Source organism: Dendrobates tinctorius, unplaced genomic scaffold (assembly GCF_039654945.1).
Source record: "Dendrobates tinctorius isolate UK_male_01 unplaced genomic scaffold, ASM3965494v1 ptg000360l, whole genome shotgun sequence".
Lineage (NCBI taxonomy): Eukaryota > Metazoa > Chordata > Amphibia > Anura > Dendrobatidae > Dendrobates > Dendrobates tinctorius.
This window is the reverse complement of record NW_027362026.1, coordinates 5,353-31,534: the sequence shown is the minus strand read 5'-3', so window position 1 is coordinate 31,534 and position 26,182 is coordinate 5,353. Positions and strand designations below refer to the sequence as shown.

Here is a 26,182-nt window from a genome sequence, read left to right as displayed (position 1 = left end):
TAACAAGGATCAAAAACATTTCTAATTTGCTTCATTCTTGCTTTAAACTTCAATTCATTTACATTCCATTATGTATGTGTCAATATCGGTCGCGTAGGGCTTAATTCCCACTCCATGATGTATATACAGTATGTATTGTATGTGTATATAGATGATGCTTCTATCTATATAGATACATAAATCATGGTCATCCTGCAAAAACTGCTGCTCTAACCACAAGATCAATGGGGCTTGGTTCATGCAGACAATCGGCACCAATCCAAACACTTTAACCCCTAAAATACAGCAGTCAAAGACTACAGCATCTAAGCGGTCAGCCTATTGGTCAATTGAGTTGTCATTAATTGAAGCAGCTTCTGCGTGGAAGCCCATGTGGATTAGCTTCATTAAATATGGACAATCTGCATGATGACCCACATAAATTAAAACCACAAACCCAGAGAGCAAACCCAAAAGGGTCAGACTTCATTAAATAGACTTTTTACTAACAGTAAAATCTGTTTCTCGTCGTCTTCATTGGGGGACACAACCATGGGATAGTCTACTGCCACCTGGAGGCCGACAATATTTTTGCAATTAAAAAGAATTGGCTCTTCCCCAGCAGTCTATACCCTGCCTGCTGGAGACTTGATGCAGCGAGTAATGGTCACTTTTGAAGAGTCTTGACCCCGTGGTATAACAAGGAATCAGAGTGCCTAAATGAGACAGTAGCCTATAAATAATATTTTATTGCCCCAACAACATCCAAGCTGTGCAGAACCTTTGCTCTAGGATGAGAAGGTGCTGGACAACAGTAAGGTAAAACAATATCTTCATCAAGTTGAAAACTTCAAACCACTTTCAGAAGAAATTACAGAACTGACCTCAACACTACCTTAGCCTGATCGAGAATAGGTTAATGGGTGTGACAAGACAGAGCTGCAAGCTCAGAAACCCTCCTAATAGAGGTAATGGCTATAAGAAAAGCTACCTTAAAAGAAAGAAAAAGATCTGAAGAACTGAAAAGCCTCCAACACAAGATTCAGGTCCAAAGAGGCCCAACAGGATTGCCAAACATGTGCCACCTCGTGGAGAAAAAAGTCTTAACCTGGTGTAAGCATGCTAAATCCCTCTGAAACAGAATAGCCAGGGAAGATACCAGACCCTTGAGGAAGTTAAGTGCCAGCACTGCTTTCACTCCAGACTGTAAGAAGAAGAGCAGAACTGGCAAAGAAAAAACTATAGGTGAAGTACTGGTAGACTCACACCAGCGAAAATAAGTCCTCCAAAGTGCGATGGTAGACTCGCAATGAGGATGGCTTCTGAGCTCTATTCAGAGTTTGCCAAGCTGTCAAATTAAGAACCAGTAAATTCAGAATGAAGAACGGACCTTAGGACAGAAGGTCTGGAAGAGCCCATGGGACATCAGCCAGTAGACTGGCCTCGGAGGGCCTGGTAATCAGATGTGACCAATCTGAAGCAATGAGAATGACTGGAACACCTTCTGCCCTGATCTTTTTGCGAAGTCTGGGTAGAAGCGGTAAAGGTGGAAACAGATGTGAACTGGGACCAAGAGATTACCAGGATGTCGATTACGATCGCCTGTGGGTCCAAAGACCTCGTCACAAACTTTGGCACCTTGTTTGGTGGCCAATCGATTTATATCCGGCATACCCCACCGCCAACAGATCTGCCTGAACACTTCTAGGTGCAGAGCCTACTCTCCTGTGGGTAGCTGCTGGCAACTTAAAAAATCCAGCTCCCAGTTGTCTACCTCTGGTATATGATCTACAGAAATGAATAAGAACCTTGCCCTCTGTCCACTCCAGAATCCCTGCGACTTCCACCATAACGGATGGGCTTTGTGTGCCCCCTTGGAGATTAGGATAGGCCACAGCCGTAGCATTGTCAGACTGAACTCTAATTGGCAAACTCTGGAGTAGGTGCTGCCAATGTAAAAGAGCCAGATGGTTAGCTCTGAGCTCCATTACACTGATTGGGAGCAGCCTCTCTTGCCTGCTTCAAACCGCTTGGACCAAAGAGACAAAAAATTGCTCCCCAGATAGGATGGCATCCGTGGTGAGCACCTGGAACTGAATTGCATGAAGAGAGTGACCTCAAGTTAACAGGCATGACGTCAACTACCACGAGTGACTGGCAGCAATGAAAGGGAAGACAAATAAGCGACTCTAGGGACTGTATTTATTGGTCTCAAGAGGCTAGGAGCATGTTCTTTAGAGGCCTTGACCAAAAATGAGCAAACGTGACCATCTTTCCCAGGACCCTCGTACAAAAAGGGAATGTCTGCCTGTTCAGTTTAAAGTCCTGATGGTAGACTGAAGAGAAACTCTTCTCCTCCGGAAGAAATACCGAGGGACTGAAAGGTGTCGAGAACCAATACCAGAAAAAGTAGCCGATGTTAGAACGAAAACAGACTTTGTCCTGTTGATAATCCAACCAAATCGCTCTAGGGTCTGAAGAACGATATGTAAACTCTCTAGATTTTGGGCAAAGGATGGTGCTTTTACAATAATATTATTCAGATAGGGGAAAACCATTATTCTCCAGGACCGTAGTAATGCCATGCCAGGATCTTTGTTAATATCATAGGGTTTTAAATACTAGAGTAGGACTGTCCCACAAGGGTTTCCGTGACGTGGCGGGATGGCTTGTACATTATTTCGATCAAAATTATGTTTACTAAATACCATTATTATTATTATTATTATTATTATTATTATTATTATTATTACCTTTATGCATTATTTGCAGTTTATTTTTTTTACTTTTTATTTGTTTTTTGCCTTTTGTTTTCTCTGGTTAATGGTCATGTGTTAATATGCACTTACATTGTGCATACATTAATTTATTTTCTTAGTTCAGACTTCAGTTTTTTTAATATCATAGGGTGCATGGGAAAGCCCTGAACAGAGAGTGATTCCGACTGACTGCAAAGCAAAGAAATGAGCCAGGAAAAATTGTCACATGAAAAGAAGCATTTTGAATATCAACTGATGAAAGAAACTTTCTGGTTTCCATGGATGCAACCGGGGCGACTCCATCCTGAAGTGACAAAGCCGAAAGCATCTGTTCAAGTGTCTTAAATCTATATTAGTACATATCGAGCTGCCTCTTTTGGGGATAATGAGTAGATTTGAATAAAACCCTGTGAAGCACTCAGCATTGGGGACACTTACAAATCACCCCTGCTTGAACCAGGGAGGTTATCGCTTGATCGAAATTGGCTCTTAAAGGGGTTTTACCCAAAAACAAAAGGTGATTTTAATCAATACATCTTGAAATAATGATTTCCACAATTGGATGTGTTTAACCCCTTAGCGACAGAGCCAGTTTGCAGCTTAATGACCAGGCCAATTTTTACAATTCTGACCACTGTCCCTTTATGAGGTTATAACTCTGGAACGCTTTAATGGATCCCGCTGATTCTAAGAATGTTTTTTCGTGACATATTGTACTTCATATTAGTGGTAAAATTTCTTCGATAAGTCTTGTGTTTATTTATGAAAAAAATGGAAATATGGCGAAAATTTTGAAAATGTTGCAATTTTAAAACTTTAAATTTTTATGCCCTCAAATCAGAGAGATGTGTCACACAAATTGCTTAATAAATAACATTTCCCACATGTCTACTTTACATCAGCACAATTTTGTAAGCAAAATTTTTTTTTGTTAGGAAGTTATAAGGGTTAAACGTTGACCAGCGATTTCTCATTTTTACAACAAAATTTACAAAACCATTTTTTTTAGGGACCACATCATATTTAAAGTCATTTTGAGGGGTGTACATGACAGAAAATACCCAAAAGTGGCACCATTCTAAACACTAGACCCCTCAAGGTGCTCAAAACCACATTCAAGAAGTTTATTAACCCTTTAAGTGCTTCACAGGAACTAAAGCAATGTGGAAGGAAAAAATTAACATTTAACTTTTTTTTGCAAAAAATTTACTTCAGAACCAATTTTTTTTATTTTCACAAGTGTTAAAAGAGAAAATCAACCACAAAATTTGTTGTACAATTTCTCCTGAATACGCCGATACCCTATATGTGGGGGTAAACCACTATTTCAGCACACGGCAGAGCTCGCAAGGGATGGAGCGCCGTTTGACTTTTTCAACGCAGAATTGGCTGGAATTGAGATCGGATGCCATGTTGCGTTCGGAGAGCCCTTAATGTGCCTAAACAGTGGAAACCTCCAACAAGTGACCCCATTTTGGAACCTAGACCCATTAAGGAACTTATCTAGATGTGTGGTGAGCACTTTGAACCCCCAAGGGCTTCACAGAAGTTTATAACGTAGAGCCGTGAAAATAAGAAATCTATTTTTTTCCACAAAGATGATCTTTTCGCCCCGAAATTTTTATTTTTTACAAGGGTAACAGGAGAAATCATACCCACACAGTTGTTATGCGATTTGTCCTGAGTACGCCGATACCCCATATGTGGGGGGGAACCACTGTTTGGGCGCATGGGAGAGCTCGGAAGGGAAGGAGTGCCATTTTGGAATGCAGACTTTGATGGAATGGTCTGCGGGCATCATGTTGTGCTTGCAGAGCCCCTGATGGGCCTAAACAGTGGAAACCCCCCACAAGTGACCCCATTTTGGAAATTAGACCCCCTAATGAACTTATCTAGATGTGTGGTGAGCACTTTGAACCCCCAAGCGCTTCACAAAACTTTATAAACGCAGAGCCGTGAAAATAAAAAGTCTTTTTTTATTTCCACAAAAGTGATTTTTTAGACCCCAATTTTTAGACCCCCAAAGTTGGCAAATAGTGGAAACCCCTCAATTCTTGCTCCAACCCTAACCCCAACACACCCCTAACCCTAATCCCAACCCTAACCCTAATCCCAAACCTAATCCTAACGCTAATTCTAGTTCGCCCTAACCCTAATTCTAACCCTAGTCGTGACCCGAGCCCTAACCCTAGCACAACCCTAACCCTAACCCTAGCCCTAACCCTAGCCCAACCCTAACCCTAACCCTAATGGAAAACTGAAAAAAAAAAATATTTTCTTTATTTCATTATATTGGCCTATATAAGGGAGTGATAAACGGGGGGGGTTATGTACTATTTTTTTTATTTTGATCACTATGATCGTTTATCATAGTGATCAAAATAATGAATGGAATCTGCCAGCCGAAGCCGGCAAATTCCCGGCGGGCGCACTGCGCATGCGCCTGCCATTTTCAAGATGGCGGCGCCCATCGGAGGATTCCGGCGGGACGTGGGACCACCGGGAGGGGACGGAGGGCCACGGAGAGGTACCGGGGGGGGGATCGGGGACCCTATTTCTCTCTCCTCTGATGTGCGATCGCTTCAGAGGAGAGAGAAATTAAATGTAAAATCGCTGCTTTTTTTTTTTTTTTTTGCGGTCGCCGTTATAGGGTTAATAACGGCGATCGCAAAAGCGGGGGATCGGTAAAAACCGACCGATTCATGTTCTCTGGGGTCTCGGCTACCCCTGGCAGCCGAGACCCCGGAGAAAATCCGACACTGGGGGGCGCTATTCACTTAAATCACAGCGCCGTGAATTAACGGCGCTGTGGTTTTAGTACCCTTAATTACCGCCGTTAAAAGGCGTATCGGCGGTCGTTAAGGGGTTAAAAGAAAAATGTTCCTGTGCTGAGATCTTATACATGTGCCCCTACTGTGTACTCTAATGTCCATGTCTGACTGTTCAGGGACATGGTCTGATCATACCACATCTCTTGGCCTGGTGAGGAAGCAAAAGACCATACAGACATTACAGCAGGTGACCACAAATGATTCTGTGAAGTAAAGTATTGTTTAAAAAAAAAGCAGGAAAATGTTTTATCTCACAAAAAGAATCAGCTGTGCTCTCATGCTATAATGTCGGTATACCCTTTTGCTTCCTCCCCTGCCCAGGAGATGTGGTGTGATCAGACAATGTTACAATACGGTCAGACACAGCCATTACACAGTACACAGCAGGCACATTTATAAGATTATCTCAGCACAGGAACATTTATTTTAATCACATCCAATAATGGAACTTATTATTACGGTATTCCCAAATCTATTGATTAAAATGAACTTTTGGTTGCGGGAAATCCCCTTTAAGCATCAACAATCCAGCCATCTGTGGGCCTAGATCTTGACCCAGAGGGGCGTCCGGCAGGTGTCGCTCTAAAAAGGTAGCTCTTCTGGGCTCCTGGGAGACCTTTTGTCTAACCTGCCAGCCTGACTCGTTTGGTGCAAGAAATTGGCGAGAGAGAACAATCAGCAAGGCCTCAAACCTCCGAAAAGGTATAGCTGTCCCTGGACTCAGGAAGCAGGGTGCTTCCAGCGCCTTTTGTGTTTGAAAAAAATCTTGCATAACCTGGTCCCAAATAAGCAAGACCCTTGGAAATATAGACCTACAACCCCTGGCAAAAATTACGGAATCACCGGCCTTGGAGGATGTTCTTTCAGTTGTTTAATTTTGTAGTAAAAAAGCAGATCACAGACATGGCACAAAACTAAAGTCATATCAAATGGCAACGTTCTAGCTTTAAGAAACACGGAAAGAACAAAAAATGCGGTACCGTATATACTTGAGTATAAGCCGACTCGAGTATAAGCCGACCCCCCTAATTTTGCCACAAAAAACTGGGAAAACTTATTGACTCGAGTACAAGCCTAGGGTGGGAAATGCTCCATCGATTATTCCCCCATATAGTGTCCCCAGAAGAAGCTCCATAGATTATTCCCCCATATACTGCCCCCATAAGAAGCTCCATAGATTGTTCCCTCATCTGCTGACCCCAGAAGAAGCTCCAGATTATTCCCCCATATGCTGCCCCCATAAGAAGCTCCATAGATTGTTCCCCCATTTGCTGCCCCCACAAGAAGCTCCATAGATTGTTCCGTCATATGCTGCCCCCATGCTGCTGCTGCATGTAAAAATAAAAAAAATGACATACTAACCTCTCCGTCGCTGGGTGTCAGGTGCCGGTGTCACTGCTGGCACCTGAGACACTCACGTGTCCTGTGTCCATGGCTGCTCACCGCTATCTGCCGCGTCATCAGTCAGTGACGTTCAGACTGCAGGGGGCGCGGCACGCACTAACCACGTCACCGCACCCTCTGCTGTCTGAAGTCACTGACCGATGACAGACAGCAGCAAGCAGCCATGGACGCAGGACAGGTGAGTATCGCTATACTTACCCGTCCTGACGCTGTGTCTTGAGCCCCCAGCTTCTCCCCGTGCACTCTCTTCCTGCCTTTAGCGGTCATGTGGTACCGTTCATTAAAACTCATTAATATGCGCATATTCATGAGTTTTAATGAGCGGCACCACGTTACCGCTGAAGGCAGGAAGGGAGAGCACGGGGAGAAGCTGGGGGCTCAAGACACAGCGTCAGGACGGGTAAGTATGACCTGACACCCCGGCCCCCCCTCCCCCTCCGACCCCCTTTGTATATGACTCGAATATAAGACGAGAGGGGGACTTTCAGCCCAATTTTTTGGGCTGAAAATCTCGGCTTATATTCGAGTATATACGGTAGTTAGGCCGGTTTCACATTAGCGCTTTTTCAGCGCGCGCACGGCCGGGGGTAGCTCCGCCCCCGAGCCGGCTCTCTGCCCGGCGTGCCCGCCCCTTGCTTGTAGCGCCGCCTACTAGCGGACAGCGGCGCCTGCGATCGGCGCACCCTATCTTTAGCATAGGGTGCGCAGATCGTGCGCAAGCCGTGCGCTAGTTGCGCTTTGACCTGCGCTGCGCACTTTTGACGGTGCGCCGTGCGCGCCAAAATCAAACTTTTCGGATTTTGGCGCGCACGGCGCACCGTCAAAAGTGCGCAGCGCAGGTCAAAGCGCAACTAGCGCACGGCCTGCGCACGATCTGCGCACCCTATGCTAAAGATAGGGTGCGCCGATCGCAGGCGCCGCTGTCCGCTAGTAGGCGGCGCTACAAGCAAGGGGCGGGCACGCCGGGCAGAGAGCCGGCTCGGGGGCGGAGCTACCCCCGGCCGTGCGCGCGCTGAAAAAGCGCTAATGTGAAACCGGCCTTAGTAATGGTTACTTTTTTTTTTAAACCAAGCATAGGGGGAAAATTATGGAATCACTCAATTCTGAGGGGAAAAAAATTATGGAATCATGAAAAACAAAAAAAACACTCCAACATATCACAAGTATTTTGTTGCACCACCTTTGGCTTTTATAACAGCTTGCAGTCTCTGGGGCATGGACTTAATGAGTGTCAAACAGTACTCTTCATCAGTCTGGCTCCAACTCTCTCGGATTGCTGTTGCCAGATCAGCTTTGCAGGTTGGAGCCTTGTCATGGACCATTTTCTTCAACTTCCACCAAAGATTTTCAATTGGATTGAGATCCGGATCTTGTTTTCACAGTTTTTGCTCTATGGCAGGATACATTATCATCTTGAAAAATGATTTCATCATCCCCAAACATCCTTTTGATTGATGGGATAAGAAAAGTGTCCAAAATATCAACATAAACTTGTGCATTTATTGAAGATGTAATGACAATCAATCATCTCACCAGTGCCTTTACCTGACATGCAGCCCCATATCATGAATGACTGTGGAAATTTGCATGTTCTCTTCAGCAGCAGTCTTGGCAAGAAGCAAAATGTTCACTTTAGATAAGCAAGATACCGGAGTATCTACCACCGGTGGAGTAGACCAAGCAGCCCTTTGGGAAGGGATATAACACCTCCATATGGCTACGCTTCTGAAAGCATCTGTATGGGTGTTTCCATGCTTTCTGCAACATCTCTAAACTCCACATGGCCAGAAAAGGATCTAGTCACACACTTATCCTCCCCCCCAAAAAACTGTTTCAGTAACAGGAGGGGCTGTGCAGCTGTCACTCCTAGAGAGGTGTCCACTGCAGACACCAAAACCATCCACCATTTCCCAACTAGTATAGCTCTAGGGTGGAATCTGAGGGGAGCAAATCCCCTGAGAAAGAGAAAAGGAATCTGTTTAGCTGACCGGGACGGGGAAGTATCTTGCGGCCGTCTGGACCGCTTTCGTAACAGGCCATATTGATATGTGGTGGCTGGAAGATCTGTCCCACTGACGCCAGCGATCGGTGCTCCGAGGTGGCAGTATTCACCATCAATCATTCCACAAGAGTACCCAGCATCCTGGACAACCAGGTTTGTTTGTCTACAGACTGAGATAAATCATGATCCCAGGAAGGAGGGGCTACATTCTCCTCAGCTGTCAGAGGTCTGCTGTGCAGCAACCAGCAAGGAAGCAAGATGGGTACAGGCAGTACAAAAGTCCACAAATTGACTGGTGAAAAAATTATTATTACAAGTCACAGAAGCGTAAGTGAAGAGTGTAGACTGAGCTAATGGCCGTGCATGGTCCTCTCTAGACTAAGACATTATGAGTGATAGAGAACAGACAGAAAGAAATGGAAGACTCCACTAAACAGCGACACAAAAAACTGAGTGCCTAAATTCACCCCCTAGTAGCCAACCACATCCAAGATGCCAGAATCTGTGTCCCCAGTGAGTTTTAAGATGTTGAAGCGTTTCTGTGTCACAAACCATTTCAGAGCGCCACAGCTAAAGCTAGGAAGAGGAAGGGGTCGGAAGCCGGCACAATGAGACACTGCCGCTGATTGGTCTAAACCTCCTGCTTGTAAAATGGCCATGTGCTCGCACGGCCATGACAACACTCCACCCCGCTAGCTACCGCAATCCAGACACGGCTGCTGCAATGGCCCACTCCTGCCTACCACCAGTCTAACCATGACCTACCAAGGCACCATCTGGAAGAGTAGGAACCCCAGCAGCAGCACCTGCCCCCTGCACAGGTCTTGGTAACCACCACCCTAGGACCATAGAGGAGGGAGCCTTAGGACAGGGATTTACTTCGCTGTCCTGAAGCTCTGGAACCCCTTATCTTCTCTATGCAAGCGGCTATGTAGGGTGATGCGAGAGGATACGGACTAATTACAGCCTGTACTCTCAGTTACTACATGGGGGAAACAGAGCGAACAATTATACTCTGTTAACCTGAGACATTCATTCTGAAAAACAAAAAACACAAAAGTAGTTAGCGCCTAACCAAAGACAGGTCTGCAACCAACCATGCCTCCAAATGACACTACACCTACAGTGCCTTGCAAAAGTTTTCAGCCCCCTGGAACTTTTCAACCTTTTCCCACATATGCTTCAAACAAAGATACCAAATGTAAATTTTGGGTGAATAATCAACAAGTGGGACACAATTGTGAAGTTGAACGAAATTTATTGGTTATTTTAACCCCTTTACCCCCAAGTGTGGTTTTAACGTTCATGACCGGGCCAATTTTTACAATTCTGACCACTGTCCCTTTATGAGGTAATAACTCTGAAACGCTTCCATGGATCCCGGTGATTCTGACAATGTTTTCTCGTGACATATTGTACTTCATGTTAGTGGTAAAATTTCATTGATATAACTTGCTTTTATTTGTGAAAAAAAAGGAAATTTGGCGAAAATTTTGAAAATTTCTCAATTTTCCAACTTTGAATTTTTATGCCCTTAAATCACAGAGATATGGCACACAAAAAACTTAATAAGTAACATTTCATATATGTTTACTTTACATCAGCACAATTTTGGAACCAAAATTTTTTCTTGTTAGGAAGTTATAAGGGTTAAGAGTTGACCAGCGATTTCTCATTTTTGCAACACCATTTTATTTTTACAGAACACATCACATTTGAAGTCACTTTGAGGGTTCTATACGATAGAAAATACCCAAAAGTGACACCATTCTAAAAACTGCACCCCCTCAAGGTGCTCAAAACCACATTCAGGAAGTTTATTAACCCTTCAGGTGCCTCACAGGAATTTTTTGAATGTTTAAAAAAAAAAAAAATGAACATTAACTTTTTCACAAAAAAATTACTTCAGGTCCAAATTTTTTTTATTTTACCAAGGGTAACAGGGGACGTTGGACTGCAAAAGTTATTGTGCAATTTGTCCTGAGTACGCTGATACCTGATATGTGGGGGGGAAACCACTGTTTCGGCGCATGGCAGAGCTCAGAAGGGAAGGAGCGCCGTTTGACTTTTTCAATGCAAAATTGGCTGGAAGTCAGATCGGACGCCATGTCGCGTTTGGAGAGTCCCTGATGTACCTAAACAGTGGAAACCCCCTACAAGTGACCCCATTTTGGAAACTAGACCGCCCCTCAAGGAACTTATCTAGATATGTGGTGAGAACTTTGAACCCACAAGGGCTTCACAGAAGTTTATAACGTACAGCCGTACAATTAAAAAATCATATTTTTTCCACAAACATTTTCACTCCCAATTTTTATTTTTCCAAGAGTTACAGGACCCTAAGGCCATGTGCACACGCTGCGGTTTTGGCCCTGCAGAACTGCAGCAGTTCCGCAGACATGGTACTTTACCATGTTAGCCTATGGGTTTTCAAAACCGTAGTGCTCACGCTGCGGTTTTTTACCTGCGGAAAAGCTGCGCTTTTTTTCCCGCAGCATGTCAATTGTTTCTGCGGATTCTGCTGCGGTTTCACACCTTTAACATAGTAGAGGTGTGAAACCGCAGGGCAAAACCGCAGGCCAAACCGCAGCTACACCGCAGGTCACTTTACCTTCGGTTTTACCTGCGGTTCCGCGGGAAAAAACCCGCAGGTGAATCTGCAGTGTGTGCACATACCCTAAAAATTATTGTGCAATTTTTCCTGAGTACGCTGATACCCCACATGTGGGGGTAAACCACTATTTGGGCGCATGGCAGAGATCGGAAGGGAAGCAGCGCCGTTTGATTTTTTTGGCTGGAATTGGGGTCGGACGCCATGCCATATTTGGAAACCCCCCACAAATTACATCATTTATGAAACTAGACCCCCCTAAGGAACTTATCTATTTGTGTGGTAAGCACTTTGAACTCCCAAGGGCTTCACAGAAGTTTATAACGCCCAGGCGTGAAAATAAAAAAAAAAATCATATTTTTTCCACAAACATGATATTTTTGCCCCCAATTTTTTATTTTCCTAAGGGTAACAGGAGAAATTGGACCCCAAAAGTTGTTTTGCAATTTGTCCTGAGTAGACTGATACCCCATATGTGGGGGTAAAATACTGTTTGGGCGCACGGCAGAGTTGGAAGGGAAGGAGCACCATTTGACTTTTTCAATGCAGAATTGGCTGGAATTGAGATCAGACGCCATGTTGCGTTTGGAAAGCACCTGATGTGCCCAAACAGTGGAAACCCCCCAATTCTATCTCCCACCCCAACACACCCCTAACCCTAATCTCAGCCCTAGCCCTAACCCTAATGAGAAAACGGAAATACATTTTTTTTTTTTTAAATTTAATTTTATTATTTTTCTCTAACTAATGGAGTGGTAAAGGGGGGTTTGATTTACTATTTATGGCAGGATTTTATATTTGGCAGCTGTCGCACGCTAAAATACGCTTTTTATTGTAAAAATAGTTTTTGCATCACCACATTTTGAGAGCTATAATTTTTCCATATTTTGACCCACCGAGTCATGTGAGATCTTATTTTTTGCAGGACGAGTTGACGTTTTTATTGGTACCATTTTCGGGCACGTGACATTTTTTGATCGCTTTTTATTCCGATTTTTGGGACGCAGAAAGAACAAAAACCAGCATTTCAAGAATTTTGTTTTGGGGGGTGCGTTTACACCGTTCCGCGTGCGGTAAAATTGATAAAAGCTGTTTTATTCTTCGGGTCAGTACGGTTACAGCGATACCTCATTTATGTCATTTTTTATGTTTTGGTGCTTTTGTGCAATGAAAACAATTTTATATAAAAAATTATTTTTGCATTGCTTTATTCTGCGAGCTATAACTTTTTTTCGCTGATGACGGCTCGTTTTTTTTGCGGGACAAGATGACGTTTTCAGCGGTACCATGGTTATTTATATCCGTCTTTTTGATTGCGCATTATTGCACTTTTTGTTCGGCGGTATGATAATAAAGCATTATTTTTGGCTTTATTTTTTACTTTTATCTTTTAAGGGGTTCGGTAAAGGGGTTAACTAATGGGACAATTTTATAGGGCAGGTCGTTACAGACGTGGCGATACTAAATGTGTACTTTTGTTTTTGGGTTTTTCTTTTTCCAAAAAATGAATTAGGGAATGTTTTTTTTTTTAAATTTAGCGCTTTTTTATAAGTTATTTTTACACTTTTTTTTTTTTTTTTTTTAACTTTATTACATTGTCCCAGTGGGGACATCACTGTCATGTGTCAGATCGCTGATCTGACATAACAGAGTGCTGTGACAGATCAGCGATCTGACACAGGCACTGCAGAAGGCCCCCGAAGGTCCCCGCCGCCATATTGGATCCGTGACCGCCCCTGACACAGTGTCGGGTGTCAGCTGTGATGATTAGCTGACACCCGGCCGCAATCAGCGGCGCCCCCCCTATGAGCACCGCTGATCGCTATGACGTACTATCCCGTCCATGGGCATAGGGGCCCAGGTCCCATGGACGGGATAGTACATCAGATGTCAGGAAGGGGTTAAATTTTTGAGGAAATTCAAAAACTGAAAAGTGGGAAGTGCAATATTATTTGGGCCCTTTAACTTAACACTTTGTTGCGCCACCTTTTGCTGTGATTACAGCTGCATGTCGCTTGGGGTATGTCTCTATCAGTTTTGTAGATCAAGAGACTGTAATTCTTGCCCATTCTTCCTTGGCAAACAGCTCTAGCTCAGTGAGGTTTGATGGAGATCATTTGTGAACAGCAGTTTTCAGCTCTTTCCACAGATTCTCAATTGGATTCAGGTATGGACTTTGACTTGGCCATTCTAACACCTGGATATGTTTATTTGTGAACCATTCCATTGTAGATTTTGCTTTATGTTTGGGATCATTGTCTTATTGGAAGACAAATCTCCATCCCAGTCTCAGGTCTTTTGCAGACTCCAACAGGTTTTCTTCAAGAATGGTCCTGTATTTAGCTCCATCCATCTTCCCATCAATTTTAACCATCTTCCTTGTCCCTGCTGAAGAAAGGCAGGCCCAAACCATGATGCTGCCACCACCATGTTCAACAGTGGGGATGGTGTGTTCAGGGTGATGAGCCTTGTTGCCTTTACACCAAACATATCATTTGGCATTGCTGCCAAAAAGTTCGATTTTGGTTTCATCTCACAAGAGCACCTTCTTCCACATGTTTGGTGTGTCTCCCAGGTGGCTTGTTGCAAACTTTCAACGACACTTTTAATGGATATCTTTGATAAATGGCTTTCTTCTTGCCATTCTTCCATAAAGGCCAGATTTGTGCAGTGTACAACTGATTGTTGTCCTATGGACAGACTGTCCCACCTCAGCTGTAGATCTCTGCAGTTCATCAAGAGTGATCATGGGCCTCTTGGCTGCATCTCTGACCAGTCTTCTCCTTGTTTGAGATGAAAGTTTAGAGGGACGGCCGGGTCTTGGAAGATTTGCAGTGGTATGATACTCCTTCCATTTCAATATGATCATTTGCACAGTGCTCCTTGGGATGTTTAGTTTTGGAAATCATTTTGTATCCAAATCCGGCTTTAAACTTCTCCACAACAGTATAACAGACCTGCCTGTTGTGTTGCTTGGTCTTCATGATGCTCTCTGTGCTTCAAACAGAACCCTGAGACTATCACAGAGCAGGTGCATTTATACGGAGACTTGATTACACACAGGTGGATTATATTTATCATCATTAGTCATTTAGGACAACATTCGATCATTCAGAGATCCACAATGAACTTCTGGAGTGAGTTTGCTGCACTGAAAGTAAAGGGGCCAAATAATATTGCACACCCCACTTTTCAGTTTTTGAATTTCCACAAAAATTTAAAATAACCAATATATTTCATTCAACTTCACAATTGTGTCCCACTTGTTGTTGATTCTTCACCAAAAATTTACATTTGGTATCTTTATGTTTGAAGCATGATAAGTGGGAAAAGGTTGAGAAGTTCCAGGGGGCCGAATACTTTCGTAAGGCGCTGTACTTGAGGAAGACGGCAGGTTATCGTCTGCTGCGGTGCAGTCAGTTTTATTTAATTGTAATAATATGGTCAGCCTCCAGGTAACAGCAGACTAGCCCATGGCTCTATGCCCCCCAATAAGAAAACGAGAAAAAGTAATTCTACTGTATAAAATTACTCAGTCAAATTAATCCCTCAGTAGTACAGTCTCAGGCTTTAGACCTATAACTTCTAGAAATACAGCCGCAACACAGAAGATTTAGGCTATGTTCACATGTCCACTAGAATGGATCCAGCAGTAATCCATTGGCAAAAAAGTTTTTTGTTTTTTTTTTTTAAACTGATTTTAGCTGGATCCAGTTTTTTGGGGTTTTTTTTTTTTTTTACAATTGAAGCTTATGGAAAACGAATTCCGTTAATTAGCCATCCGTCGTTCTCCCATTTGAAACATATTATTAAAATCAGCCTTAAACTACTCCACATCTGCCTTGTGAGTCTGAACCTCACATCTGTATTCAATGCGCTAGTCACCAGCAGTATCGATCAGTCTACTGTGGCGACTGCCCATATCAGCGTGACATTTCTTCCCTGAAGAGGCAATTTGCACATTTTAAGGTGAAAACACAGAGGTTAATCTGTTCCTTTAATCGGGGACTGCTAATGACACTGTATATCTATAATAATAATAAATTTTATTTTTATAGCGCCGACATATTCCGCAGCACTTTACATTTCAGAGGGGATTTGTACAGACAACAGACATTACAGCATAACAGACAATAGACATTACAGCATAACAATAATCACATACAGTAGATTATAACAAATACCAAGAGGAATGAGGGCCCTGCTCGCAAGCTTACAGTCTATGAGGAAAGAGGTAGACACGAAAGGTGGGTGGTAACAGTTGCCCTGATTGTATGGACCAGCCATAATGTTAAGTGTGTAACAGTACAGACACAGAGGGCTAATGGATGCATAAAGCATGTGGGAGCATGATTCGGGAAATCTGGTTATGGTAAAACTTTTGACTGTGCCACACAGGGATAGATTAGGTTAATGTGTTGAGGCGATAGGCCAGTCTGAATAAATGCGTTTTCAGGGCACTCTTAAAATTGTGGGGATTGGCGACTAATCGTATTGACCTGGGAAGTGCATTCCAAAGAATTGGCGCGACACGTGTAAAGTCTTGGAGACGGGAGTGGGAGGTTCTGACTATTGAGGATGCTAACCTCAGGTCATCAGCAGAACGGAGGGCGCGGGTAGGGTGGTATACTGAAACAAGGGAGGAGATGTAGGGTGGTGCTGAGCTATGAAGAGCTTTGTGGGTGAGGGTAATAAGTTTATACTGAATTCTGGAGTGGATGGGTAGCCAGTGTAATGACTGGCACAAGGTAGAGGCATCGGTGTAGCGATTGGTGAGGAATATGATCCTGGCTGCAGCATTCAAGACAGATTGGAGAGGGGAGAGTTTGGTAAGAGGGAGACCAATTAGAAGAGAGTTACAATAGTCCAGACGAGAATGAATAAGAGAAACAGTAAGAGTTTTTGCAGAGTCAAAAGTAAGAAAAGGTCGAATTCTAGAAATGTTTTTGAGGTGCAGATGACAAGAGCGAGCCAGTGATCGAGTGTGGGGGGCAAAGGAAAGCTCAGAATCAAGTATGACCCCAAGACAGCGGGCCTGTTGCTGGGGAGTAATAGTGGAGCCACACACAGAAATAGCAATGTCGGGTATAGGTACATTAGTAGAGGGAGGAAACACCAGGAGTTCAGTCTTTGAAAGGTTCAGTTTCAGAAATAGTGAGGACATGATATTAGACACAGCGTTTAGACAATCGCCGGTGTTTTCTAGAAAGGCTGGCGTAATGTCAGGAGAAGAAGCGTATAATTGGGTGTCATCAGCATAGAGATGGTACTGGAAACCAAATCTACTGATTGTTTGACCAATAGGGGCAGTGTACAAGGAGAAGAGGAGGGGGCCTAGAACCGATCCTTGGGGGACCCCAACAGTAAGGGGGAGGTGAGATGAGGAGGAACCGGCAAAAGATACAGTAAAGGAGCGGTCGGAGAGAAAGGAGGAGAACCAGGAGAGAACGGTGTCCTTGAGGCCAATGGAACGGAGCATAGTGAGGAGGAGCTGATGATCCACAGTGTCGAATGCTGCAGAGAGATCCAAGAGAATTAGCATGGAGTAATGACCATTTGATTTAGCCGTTAGCAGATCATTAGAGACTTTAATGAGGGCAGTTTCAGTGGAGTGTAAAGAGCGGAAACCGGATTGGAGAGGGTCGAGAACAGAGTTTTCTGAGAGATAGCGGATAAGACGGGAGTGGACCAGGCGTTCCAGGAGTTTAGAGATGAAGGGAAGATTAGAGATAGGTCTATAGTTAGCGGCACAGTTTTGGTCGAGGGATGGTTTTTTAAGTAGTGGATGTATGATGGCATGCTTAAATGAGGAGGGAAAAATACCAGAAGAGAGAGAGGTTAAATATTTTAATTAGGTGAGGGGTGACAGCAGGGGAAAGGGACTGGAGGAGATGTGACGGAAGTGGGTCACTGGTGCAAGTAGTTGGGCGAGAAGATGCAAGGAGCCTGCTTACTTCTTCTGTGACTGGTTCAAAATCAGAGAGTGAGCTAGATGCAGTGGGGGAGGAAGGACAGTGCATGGTATGTGGTGATTGGGAGATAATTTCCTGTCGAATCTTGTCGATTTTTTCTTTGAAGTAATTGGCCAGATCGTCAGCTCGGAGCTCCGTGGTTGGGGCCTGTACTCTTGGATGGAGTAGAGAATGAAAAGTGTCAAAGAGACGTTTCGGGTTATTGGACAGTGAGGTGATGAGGGTGTTGAAATAGGTTTGTTTGGAAAGGTGAAGGGCAGTGTTGTATGTTCTAAGCATAAACTTATAATGGATGAAATCTTCGTGTAGATTGGATTTTCTCCACAGACGTTCGGCGCACCTGGAGCATCGCTGCAGGAAACATGTTTGCACCGTGTGCCAGGGTTGTCGCCGTCTGCGTTGTGGTGTTCTATTTATAGGGGGTGCAAATTCATCCAGGACACTTTGAAGTGTTTCATTGTAATGCTTCAATGCAGAATCAGGACATGAGAGGGAGGAGATAGGGGCCAATGAAGACTGCAAGTTCTTCATAAATTTCTGGGTGTTAATGGCCTGTATGTTTCTATAAGTCTGGATAGTGGGGGTGACCTGAGCAGCCTGGCAGTTCTTTATAGAGAATGAAAGAAGATTGTGGTCAGAGAGCGGGAGAGGGGAGTTTGCAAAATCATCCACTGCACAAAGCCGAGAGAAGACCAAGTCGAGGGAATTTCCGTCTTCATGCGTTGGAGAATTAGTAAGCTGCGAAAGGCCAAACGAGGAGGTTAGAGATAAAAGGTGAGTAGCAGATGGGGGAGAGTGGAAGCGCAATGGGGATATTGAAATCGCCCATGATGAGGGTAGGGATGTCACAGGAGAGAAAATGTGGAAGCCAAGTGGCAAAATGATCCAGGAACTGATGGGAGGGGCCGGGAGGACGATACACCACCGCCACTCGCATGGAGAAGGGGGTGTAGAGTCTGACGGCATGGACCTCAAAAGAAGGGAAGACTAGTGAGGGTAGTTGAGGAATAACCTGAAAGGTACATTTTGGTGATAGGAGCAGACCAATGCCTCCACCTGCTCTATTGTCTGATCTTGGGGTATGAGAGAAGTGTAGCCCCCCCATATGAAAGAGCAGCAGCAGCGGTAGTGTCTGACTGCTGGATCCAGGTTTCAGTAAGAGCCAGGAGGTTAAGAGAATTAGAAAGGAAGAAGTCATGGATGAAGGAGAGTTTGTTACACACTGAGCGAGAATTCCAAAGTGCACAATTAAGAGAGACAGATGGCAGGCAGGGAATATTAATCAGATTAGAGGGGTTTCTAAGTGTATCAGTCGGGGGGTTTGACTTTCTATAACATGGGGGACCAGGGTTGGGAGCAATGTCTCCTGCGACTAGGAGAAGGAGGATAGAAAGGGTGAGCAGATGGTTAAGTGATTTGTGAGAGCGTCTCTGATGTAGAATGGTGGGACTGACTGGATCTGTGCAATTTAACAACGTGAAAAGAGCGTGAGTGCTATACATAGGAGGAAAGGAGTGAGGGGCCAATATGGATGGAGTGTAGAGAGTAAATGCCAGGGCAGTGGATGTGTGTGAATGCAGCGGCCAGAATAAAAATTACACAAATGCATATGGTATATATTTGTTGTCCTCCAAATGTACAGGGAGTAGATGTATATAAATATCTTACCTGTCTCCTGCCCTGTCTAACTGCCATGTTATAACTGCCAATAGTACTTTGATACATGTACTGCCATGTTATAACTGCCAATAGTACTTTGATACATGTACTGCCATGTTATAACTGCCAATAGTACTTTGATACATGTACTTCGATTACATGTGCATAAATGCCCCCTGCATAAATGCTCCCCATAGCTAGGTCTGAATATATAGGAGGTTAAGGCTAAGTTTTTTGTGTTTTTTTTGCCTCTCTCTCTCTTCTCCTTAATCAATCACACTAAATTGAGACACCAGGACCCAATAAAATGTTGTGGTCAAATAAACACATGTCCAGCACTACATGGATCATAAAGCACTTTGAAAAGTTTCTTGACCTCACAACATAAGGGGACAAGCAGAGTAAGTTGAAAAAAAAAAAAAAAACTATATACCAGATATAAGCTTGCAGAGTTGAAAACACAGAGATAGCATTCAGGATTAACTGCTTGCTGACATTGAATGGAGACACAGGAGTGGATTCAGAGCAGAGATTGGAAAAGCTGGTTACCAGATATAAGCTTGCAGAGTTGAAAACACAGAGATAGCATTCAGGATTAACTGCTTGCTGACATTGAATGGAGACACAGGAGTGGATTCAGAGCAGAGATTGGAAAAGCTGGTTATCTAAACTAATCCTTCAGTGCAGGATTCTATATGCAGTAGCTCTGCTTACTAATTCTGCTCATTAGACATCAGGAAAGTTCAACGCTGAAAAACTTTAATTTCAGGTTTATTTTTAAGTTCAAAGTGCATTTATTCCCAGAGATCAAAAGCCTGCAAAGAATTGCCATGTTTTGTGCCTGGCTCATTACCAAGCGCCCCTTTTAACCAGTGAATAATGGAATCCTGACACTCAATGGTCAAAATATCTTTATAGAATGTCAGAGGTTTGGAGAAAGGTTAGGTCCAGTACACTTTAATGCAAACGCTTACAGTATTAAACGTGTAGCTTTGGAAAGTGCAGATCTTTACATAAAATAGAGATTCCCAGTATATCTTATAAGTCAGCTGCATTAAAACCGAGCAATTATATTCATTTATTTTTTGCATTGCACAACGCATTAAAAACAAAAACGGCACGATTCTCCAAGCTCCACAGAAAACATGATGTATATGGAGTCTATTTTGCCCAATGCAAGCAAAAGCAATTTAAAAAGGTCACTTTTACAAAGACTACAAACTTCAAAACCGAGGACAAGGCTTTCCAAAAATAATTTTGCAAGGATGAAAAGAAAGGTCGTAGAGTAATGGATAAGGGCAGAACAAAAAGGAGCTCAAAATAAATCAGACTAACTATGGCAACGCTTACATGGTGTACAGTGATTGTTTAAAATGAGAACAATGGCATATAATCACATCTGATAAATTCCGGGTACATGAACGTTATTCGCTAGGGCAGCCATCAGTTTTGTGCAAATCAGAAGAGGCCGCAATATAATATCCTCGATATAAGGCGTCAGTTCCTACAATTGACTAGCAGCGCCAAACATTCTTTTACAGTAATACATATGTGACCTTCGTATTTTAATAATGCAGATTTCCATACAATTCATGCAAGAAAAGTTTATAATAAAGGGGTTTTTCAGCATCTCACACTTCCACATCAAGAGGATGTCCGCTGGCTGCCTGACAGACAGGCATGGTACAGGAATTCCAGGTATTGTGCAAGCATCTTTTATAATCAATATGACAAGTACATGATGCCCCATTGCATTCATGAGACCAGGTTAAGTGTTCATTTATTCCCATAATGTGGAAATAATAGGTTTGCTTTAAAGGTGTCGTCCAGCACCTATGAGCAGGATTTTGCTAAGTAATCTACAGACACTGTCAGGTTGCCCCTGTTAAATTGATTAAAATGATACCTGAAGTTAAGAAATCCGTCTTGTGGTTGTTGTGTAATCAGTGATAGAAGTTTGCAGCTAATGATATGCCCGTGCTCAGGGGTGGGACTGTAGGCAGAGGCTTTTCTTTCTGCTCTACCCTGCTCTAGGCAAGAGAAACCATGGAAATAACTGCCCACATGCTGCCCCGTAGCACAAACATGTTCCTCATCCTAGAGTTTGTACTTCGGGGCGGCCTGTGGGAAGGTCTCTCCTTGGTTTCTCTGGCATAGAGCAGGAAGATAAGACTCTGACTACAGTCCCGCCCCGTAGTACGGGCATATCATTAGCTGCAAACTTCTAACACTGATTACACAAGAACCACAAGACGGATTTCTTCACCCCAGGTATCATTTTAATCAATTTACCAGTAGCAACATGACAGTGTCTGTAGGTTACTTAGCAAAATCCTGCTGACAGTTCGTTTTAAACTGGTCAATTCATAATATTCTAACACTGGAGCTACTTGGTAATTTTCGCAACACCACCAGTCAAATGGTCAAAAATTACTGTATACCTTTGCTACAATGCTGGGTTATAAGGTCAATGGGGTCGATTACTCCCTAACAAGCAGCTGAGAACCAGATGGATTTTTTTGGAACTTGTTTGTTACAGTTGTGGTACACTGGGGGTGCACGTTCTACAAGATTCCCTCAAAGTTTAACCCAAGAACACATCAAACTGAATTCTCAGTCATGATCATGCAAGAGTACTCCCAATACCGACTTATTTTACTTCACATGTAGCCTGTTTGGCTTTATAAGGCTATGTGCACACGTAGCAGAAAATTTCTGCTTAAAAAACGGACTCCCTTCCCAGAAACCGCGCGTTTTTTTCTGCGCGTTTTACACGCGTTTTTGGGCAAAAACGCGTTTAAGCGTTTTTTTCCACGCGGTTCCAGACCCATAGAAATGGCCAGAAGTGCGGAAAAATCAGCTAAATTAATGAGCATGCTGCGTTTTTTTTACCGCAAAGCGTTTTTTTCACGGTAAAAAACACATCAATATGTACAAAAAGTGCAAAATGCATAGAAATGAGTGGCAAATCCGCTAAAAAAAAACCGCTAAAGAACGCTGTGTGTGCACACAGCCTAATAGTGCGCTTATTATTCAACGTGTACTCTTTGTAGTGTGGTGTAGGGACCACTGTGTCCGCTAGGGGGCGCTGTGTGGATGTCCGAGGAGAGAGGATGAATGGCAGAGTCATGAATGACCATTATGTATCTCAAGGTGGGTGGCCTTGAGATGGAGACTGATGTGTGTGTTGATCAGCAGTGATACTGCTGACGTGTTGTGTCAGTGTCAGGGAGAAGTCTCCAGGTAACTGGGGAGACGGGCGGACCCAGCAACCTACAAACCCACCCAGGGGGTGTGTTTAAGAACGCTATTTCAAAGTGTGTTTGAATGGTTCAAGGACATGTGATGAGGTCATAGCCATGTGACCCGGTGGGAGTGGCTACGGACCATATAAGGTGGCCAGGGTAGGTCACAGGTGGTGAATGCAGTGACCTGGTTGGTCCGTTGTGAAAGGTCCCGCTGGGAGATGTGTCTCCTGGCTAACAGCATGTGGAGTGGCTGTGTGTAATGGCTGCACGTGCCTGGTGATTCCCTGGAGGGAATGGATGCCTGCAGCATGGAGAAACAGCCATGAGGAAACCAGGAAGTGGGTGAGATAACTATGAGGCTGAAGAGCCTGGGTATGCCAACCTGTGTGAACACAGGGAGGACAGAGAGAAGCTCTGTCAAGGACGCTATGCTGATATGAACTTTATGTTGCTTGCTTTGGTTTATGCTGCATAAATAAACCGCATGGACTATAATGGTTTTATGGAAAACCCGTGCCGGATCTGGTTTTGTGGCGGCTAAGCAAGAATCCCCAATGTGAATGACAGCGTTACCTCACAATTGGTGGAGATTGCAAAGGGCAATATTGTAGCCTTGTTGCTGGGAGCAACGGAAGAGGACTGCAAAATTCGGTTGCTAAGGGCAACACTGAGCCAGGAGGGCTGACGGTCGAGAAAGCCGTGTAATATGCTGACCGGCCACGTGTGTGAGCAGAGCCTGTGACGGCCTGCATTTGGGGAAGCCACTGCCCGGCTGTGGTTCTGGAACCGTGGGGCGGCCTAGTGAATAAGGCACTGTCCGGGTCGGTGAGCCCAGTGCGGCCGCTTCCCCAGGAGAAAGACTGGTGATTGCTAGGGTGCCTCTGTGGAGAAGAGGTACCCGAGGACCTGTGTGGCTGACACAGGTAACGGACAGGTGTTCGTGTGGCACTGACCTGGGTCAGTGACTAAGACTGTGTACCTGGAGGGTTCAGTGAGAAAAGGTCCTGGAGGGTCAGTGGTGGGAGATTCTAGGAGAAAGAATCAGATCCCAGGAGCACGTGGTATGACCTTGGACCTGGTGAAAAATGAGGATGAATGAACTCATGGAGATCAACATCCAACACTGCGGAGACACCATCACATGTTTCTCAACGCAGTGATTCTAGAGCAAAGCCCCCATCCCTTATGGGAAATATGTAAAAACATGCAAAACCCATGTTGCTTGCTTTGGTTTATGCTGCATAAATAAACCGCATGGACTATAATGGTTTTATGGAAAACCCGTGCCGGATCTGGTTTTGTGGCGGCTAAGCGAGAATCCCCTATGTGAATGACAGCTCTACTTCACAGTAGGTATTTTCTACGTTTTCACTGATGCCAAGTTACCAGGTGTAAAATTACAATCTCCCCTCTCTCTGACGGCATCTTATCTTTTTTAAAATTAAAACTTTCCTATCAGTCATATAAAACTTCTGTTTCATAATAATTAAAATGGTGAAAAAATTAACTAAGTCCTATGTGAGCTCCCTCTGGGCTTATTCGGATGTAGCATTTTTGATGCGCGTTTTCCATGCATTTACAATCGCAAATAACAGTTTTACTGTAACATGAAAATTATTGAGACTTGAAAAAGTGCAGCATGTCAATACTTTCAGTTTTCTGCCATTGAGAACAGAATGGCTTATAAAAAAAAGACACCAAAACAAAATTTAGTTCTGTCTTTTTGCCCTGCATGAAAAACTAAGTCTGTGTACTAGAAAATCAGTCCAGAATTATTCTGCTTTACCGATTTGCTTTCTTTAACTTATAACAGAAGGGTTCCTCAATTTTATCCACTTTAAAGAGGTTTTACCACTAACATTTATCAGCTATTAACATAATATGCAATTAATCTGTATTTGATGGGAGTCTCACTAATCCTGATAGCAGATTCGTGACAATGTGTAACCAGTGCTTTATTCAATTCTATGGGACTGATAAAAGGGCTATACCCCTCAATCCCATAGAAGTGAATGGAGTGGTGGCCACGCATGCACACCCCCACTCTATTTACATCGGAAACTCTTGGATTCCTGCTCTTGGGATAAGTGAGAATCCCAGTGGTCAGATCTCCACAGATCATACTTTATCATCTATCCTAGGGTTCCCTTACCTGTGGCTCGCGGGCCCTTAAATGTGACTCGAGACCATTTCTCAGAGCTGAATGTGGCTCTCACAGTAATAAAGGTTAGGGACTAGTGATCTATCCTGTGGACAGGCGATACATTTTTTGTGGGAAAATCCCTTTAACAAAGCAAGGCTGATGAATGATCATAGGGAGTTTAACTCTCTTACAAAACAGAACTTTACATACTCTGCTGCCCAGCAATAGTCTAAATGGTCAGAGCCCCCCCAAATGTTGGACTTATTCACACTGATTACCAGCAAGGACAGGCGGCGTTCACAATTTCCTCTGCTCTCTACTCCTCTCTTGGTTCGGTTTCTGTACCCAGTGCTCTGCACCACAGGTTGGTCGTCCTTTTTCAGTGACTCTTTATGGCTTGTTGTGACAGTACTAGCATAATCTTGGCTTGGAAAAACTTAGGAGGGAAAAAAATCCAAAACAATACTTTACTTGAGAAAAAAACAATCCTCAATCTTAATATGCTAATTAAAGACATAAGTTTATATAAACACAAATATTAGGATCATAAATACAAATTATATGTGTGCACACCGTATATATTCTAAATTATATAACAGTTAATAACGCCATTGATAGGTTACCTTTAATAGGAAAATCCCTAGTTGAAAAAGGTTGTACCATTTCAGTTTGTGACCACTGCCACAAAGTCATATTAACAGCACAGCAGCCAAGTGGTGAGCTCAAAGGCTCCGTGGGGCGTCCTGTCTACACGGGCAAAGTTGCTGAGCACACAGATTGGCTGTCGCACTTTAAAAATTACATCAGCGCCGCAGCCGATACTGGCCACGCCAAAGACTCTGCGCTGTATCTGTGGCCGGTGAGTAAACAGGAGACTTGTATTTTATAATAAACTGCTGCCAGGGACAAAGATTTTCTGAAAAGGGACAACCTACTCAACTTTAGCAAAAAATCTGAAAATGGCTGGACCACCAATTTCTGCCGTAGCATGCGATTTTCTATCTTATAATTGATCAATATTTTGGGATATGAAGCACAATTCAGGACATTTAGACGTGCTCAGCATTGCACAGATGTTCCAGTATTAAGGATCAGTCCCTGCTATTGACTAAAGGCCCCGTCTCACTAAGCAATCTCGGTAGCGAGATCGCTGCTGAGTCACAACTTTTGTGACGTAACAGCGATCTCACCAGCGAGATTGCTGTGTGTGACAGCGATCAGCGAGCGGCCCCCCTGCCGGTATCGCTGATCGCTGCAAGAAATCTCTGGACATTTCTTTGGTCGCTGGTCTCCCGCTGGCCAGCACGCATCGCTGTGTGTGACAGGCGGGAGACCAGCGATCAGGTTTAAAAAATAATAAAATAAAAAATATAGTTATTCTCACCTTCCGATGTCCCGTTCAGCCATCCTGCCTCTCTCCACGCTCCGGTCCCAGTGATCCTTTGCACGAATGACCGCGAGACTTTGTTATCCCGCGAGACCGTGACATCTCGCGGTCATTCATGCAAAGGATCACTGGGACCGGAGCGTGGAGAGAGGCCGGAAGACTGCGCAGGACATCGGATGGTGAGAAT

General features: G+C 43.8%; 1 protein-coding gene across 1 annotated transcript in view; it reads right to left on the bottom strand.

Moving 5' to 3' along the window:
- The window catches only part of BRCA1 (BRCA1 DNA repair associated), a 189,609-nt gene extending 164,338 nt beyond the window's left edge, over nucleotides 1-25,271 (bottom strand). Inside the window, exons 1-2 of the mRNA XM_073562633.1 lie at nucleotides 25,232-25,271; nucleotides 24,887-25,044 (exon numbers count right to left, since the gene is read on the bottom strand). Of these exons, the coding sequence (XP_073418734.1) occupies nucleotides 24,887-25,044; nucleotides 25,232-25,271 (198 nt within the window). The remainder of the gene's footprint in view (nucleotides 1-24,886; nucleotides 25,045-25,231) is intronic.
- Nucleotides 25,272-26,182: the final 911 nt, after the last annotated feature.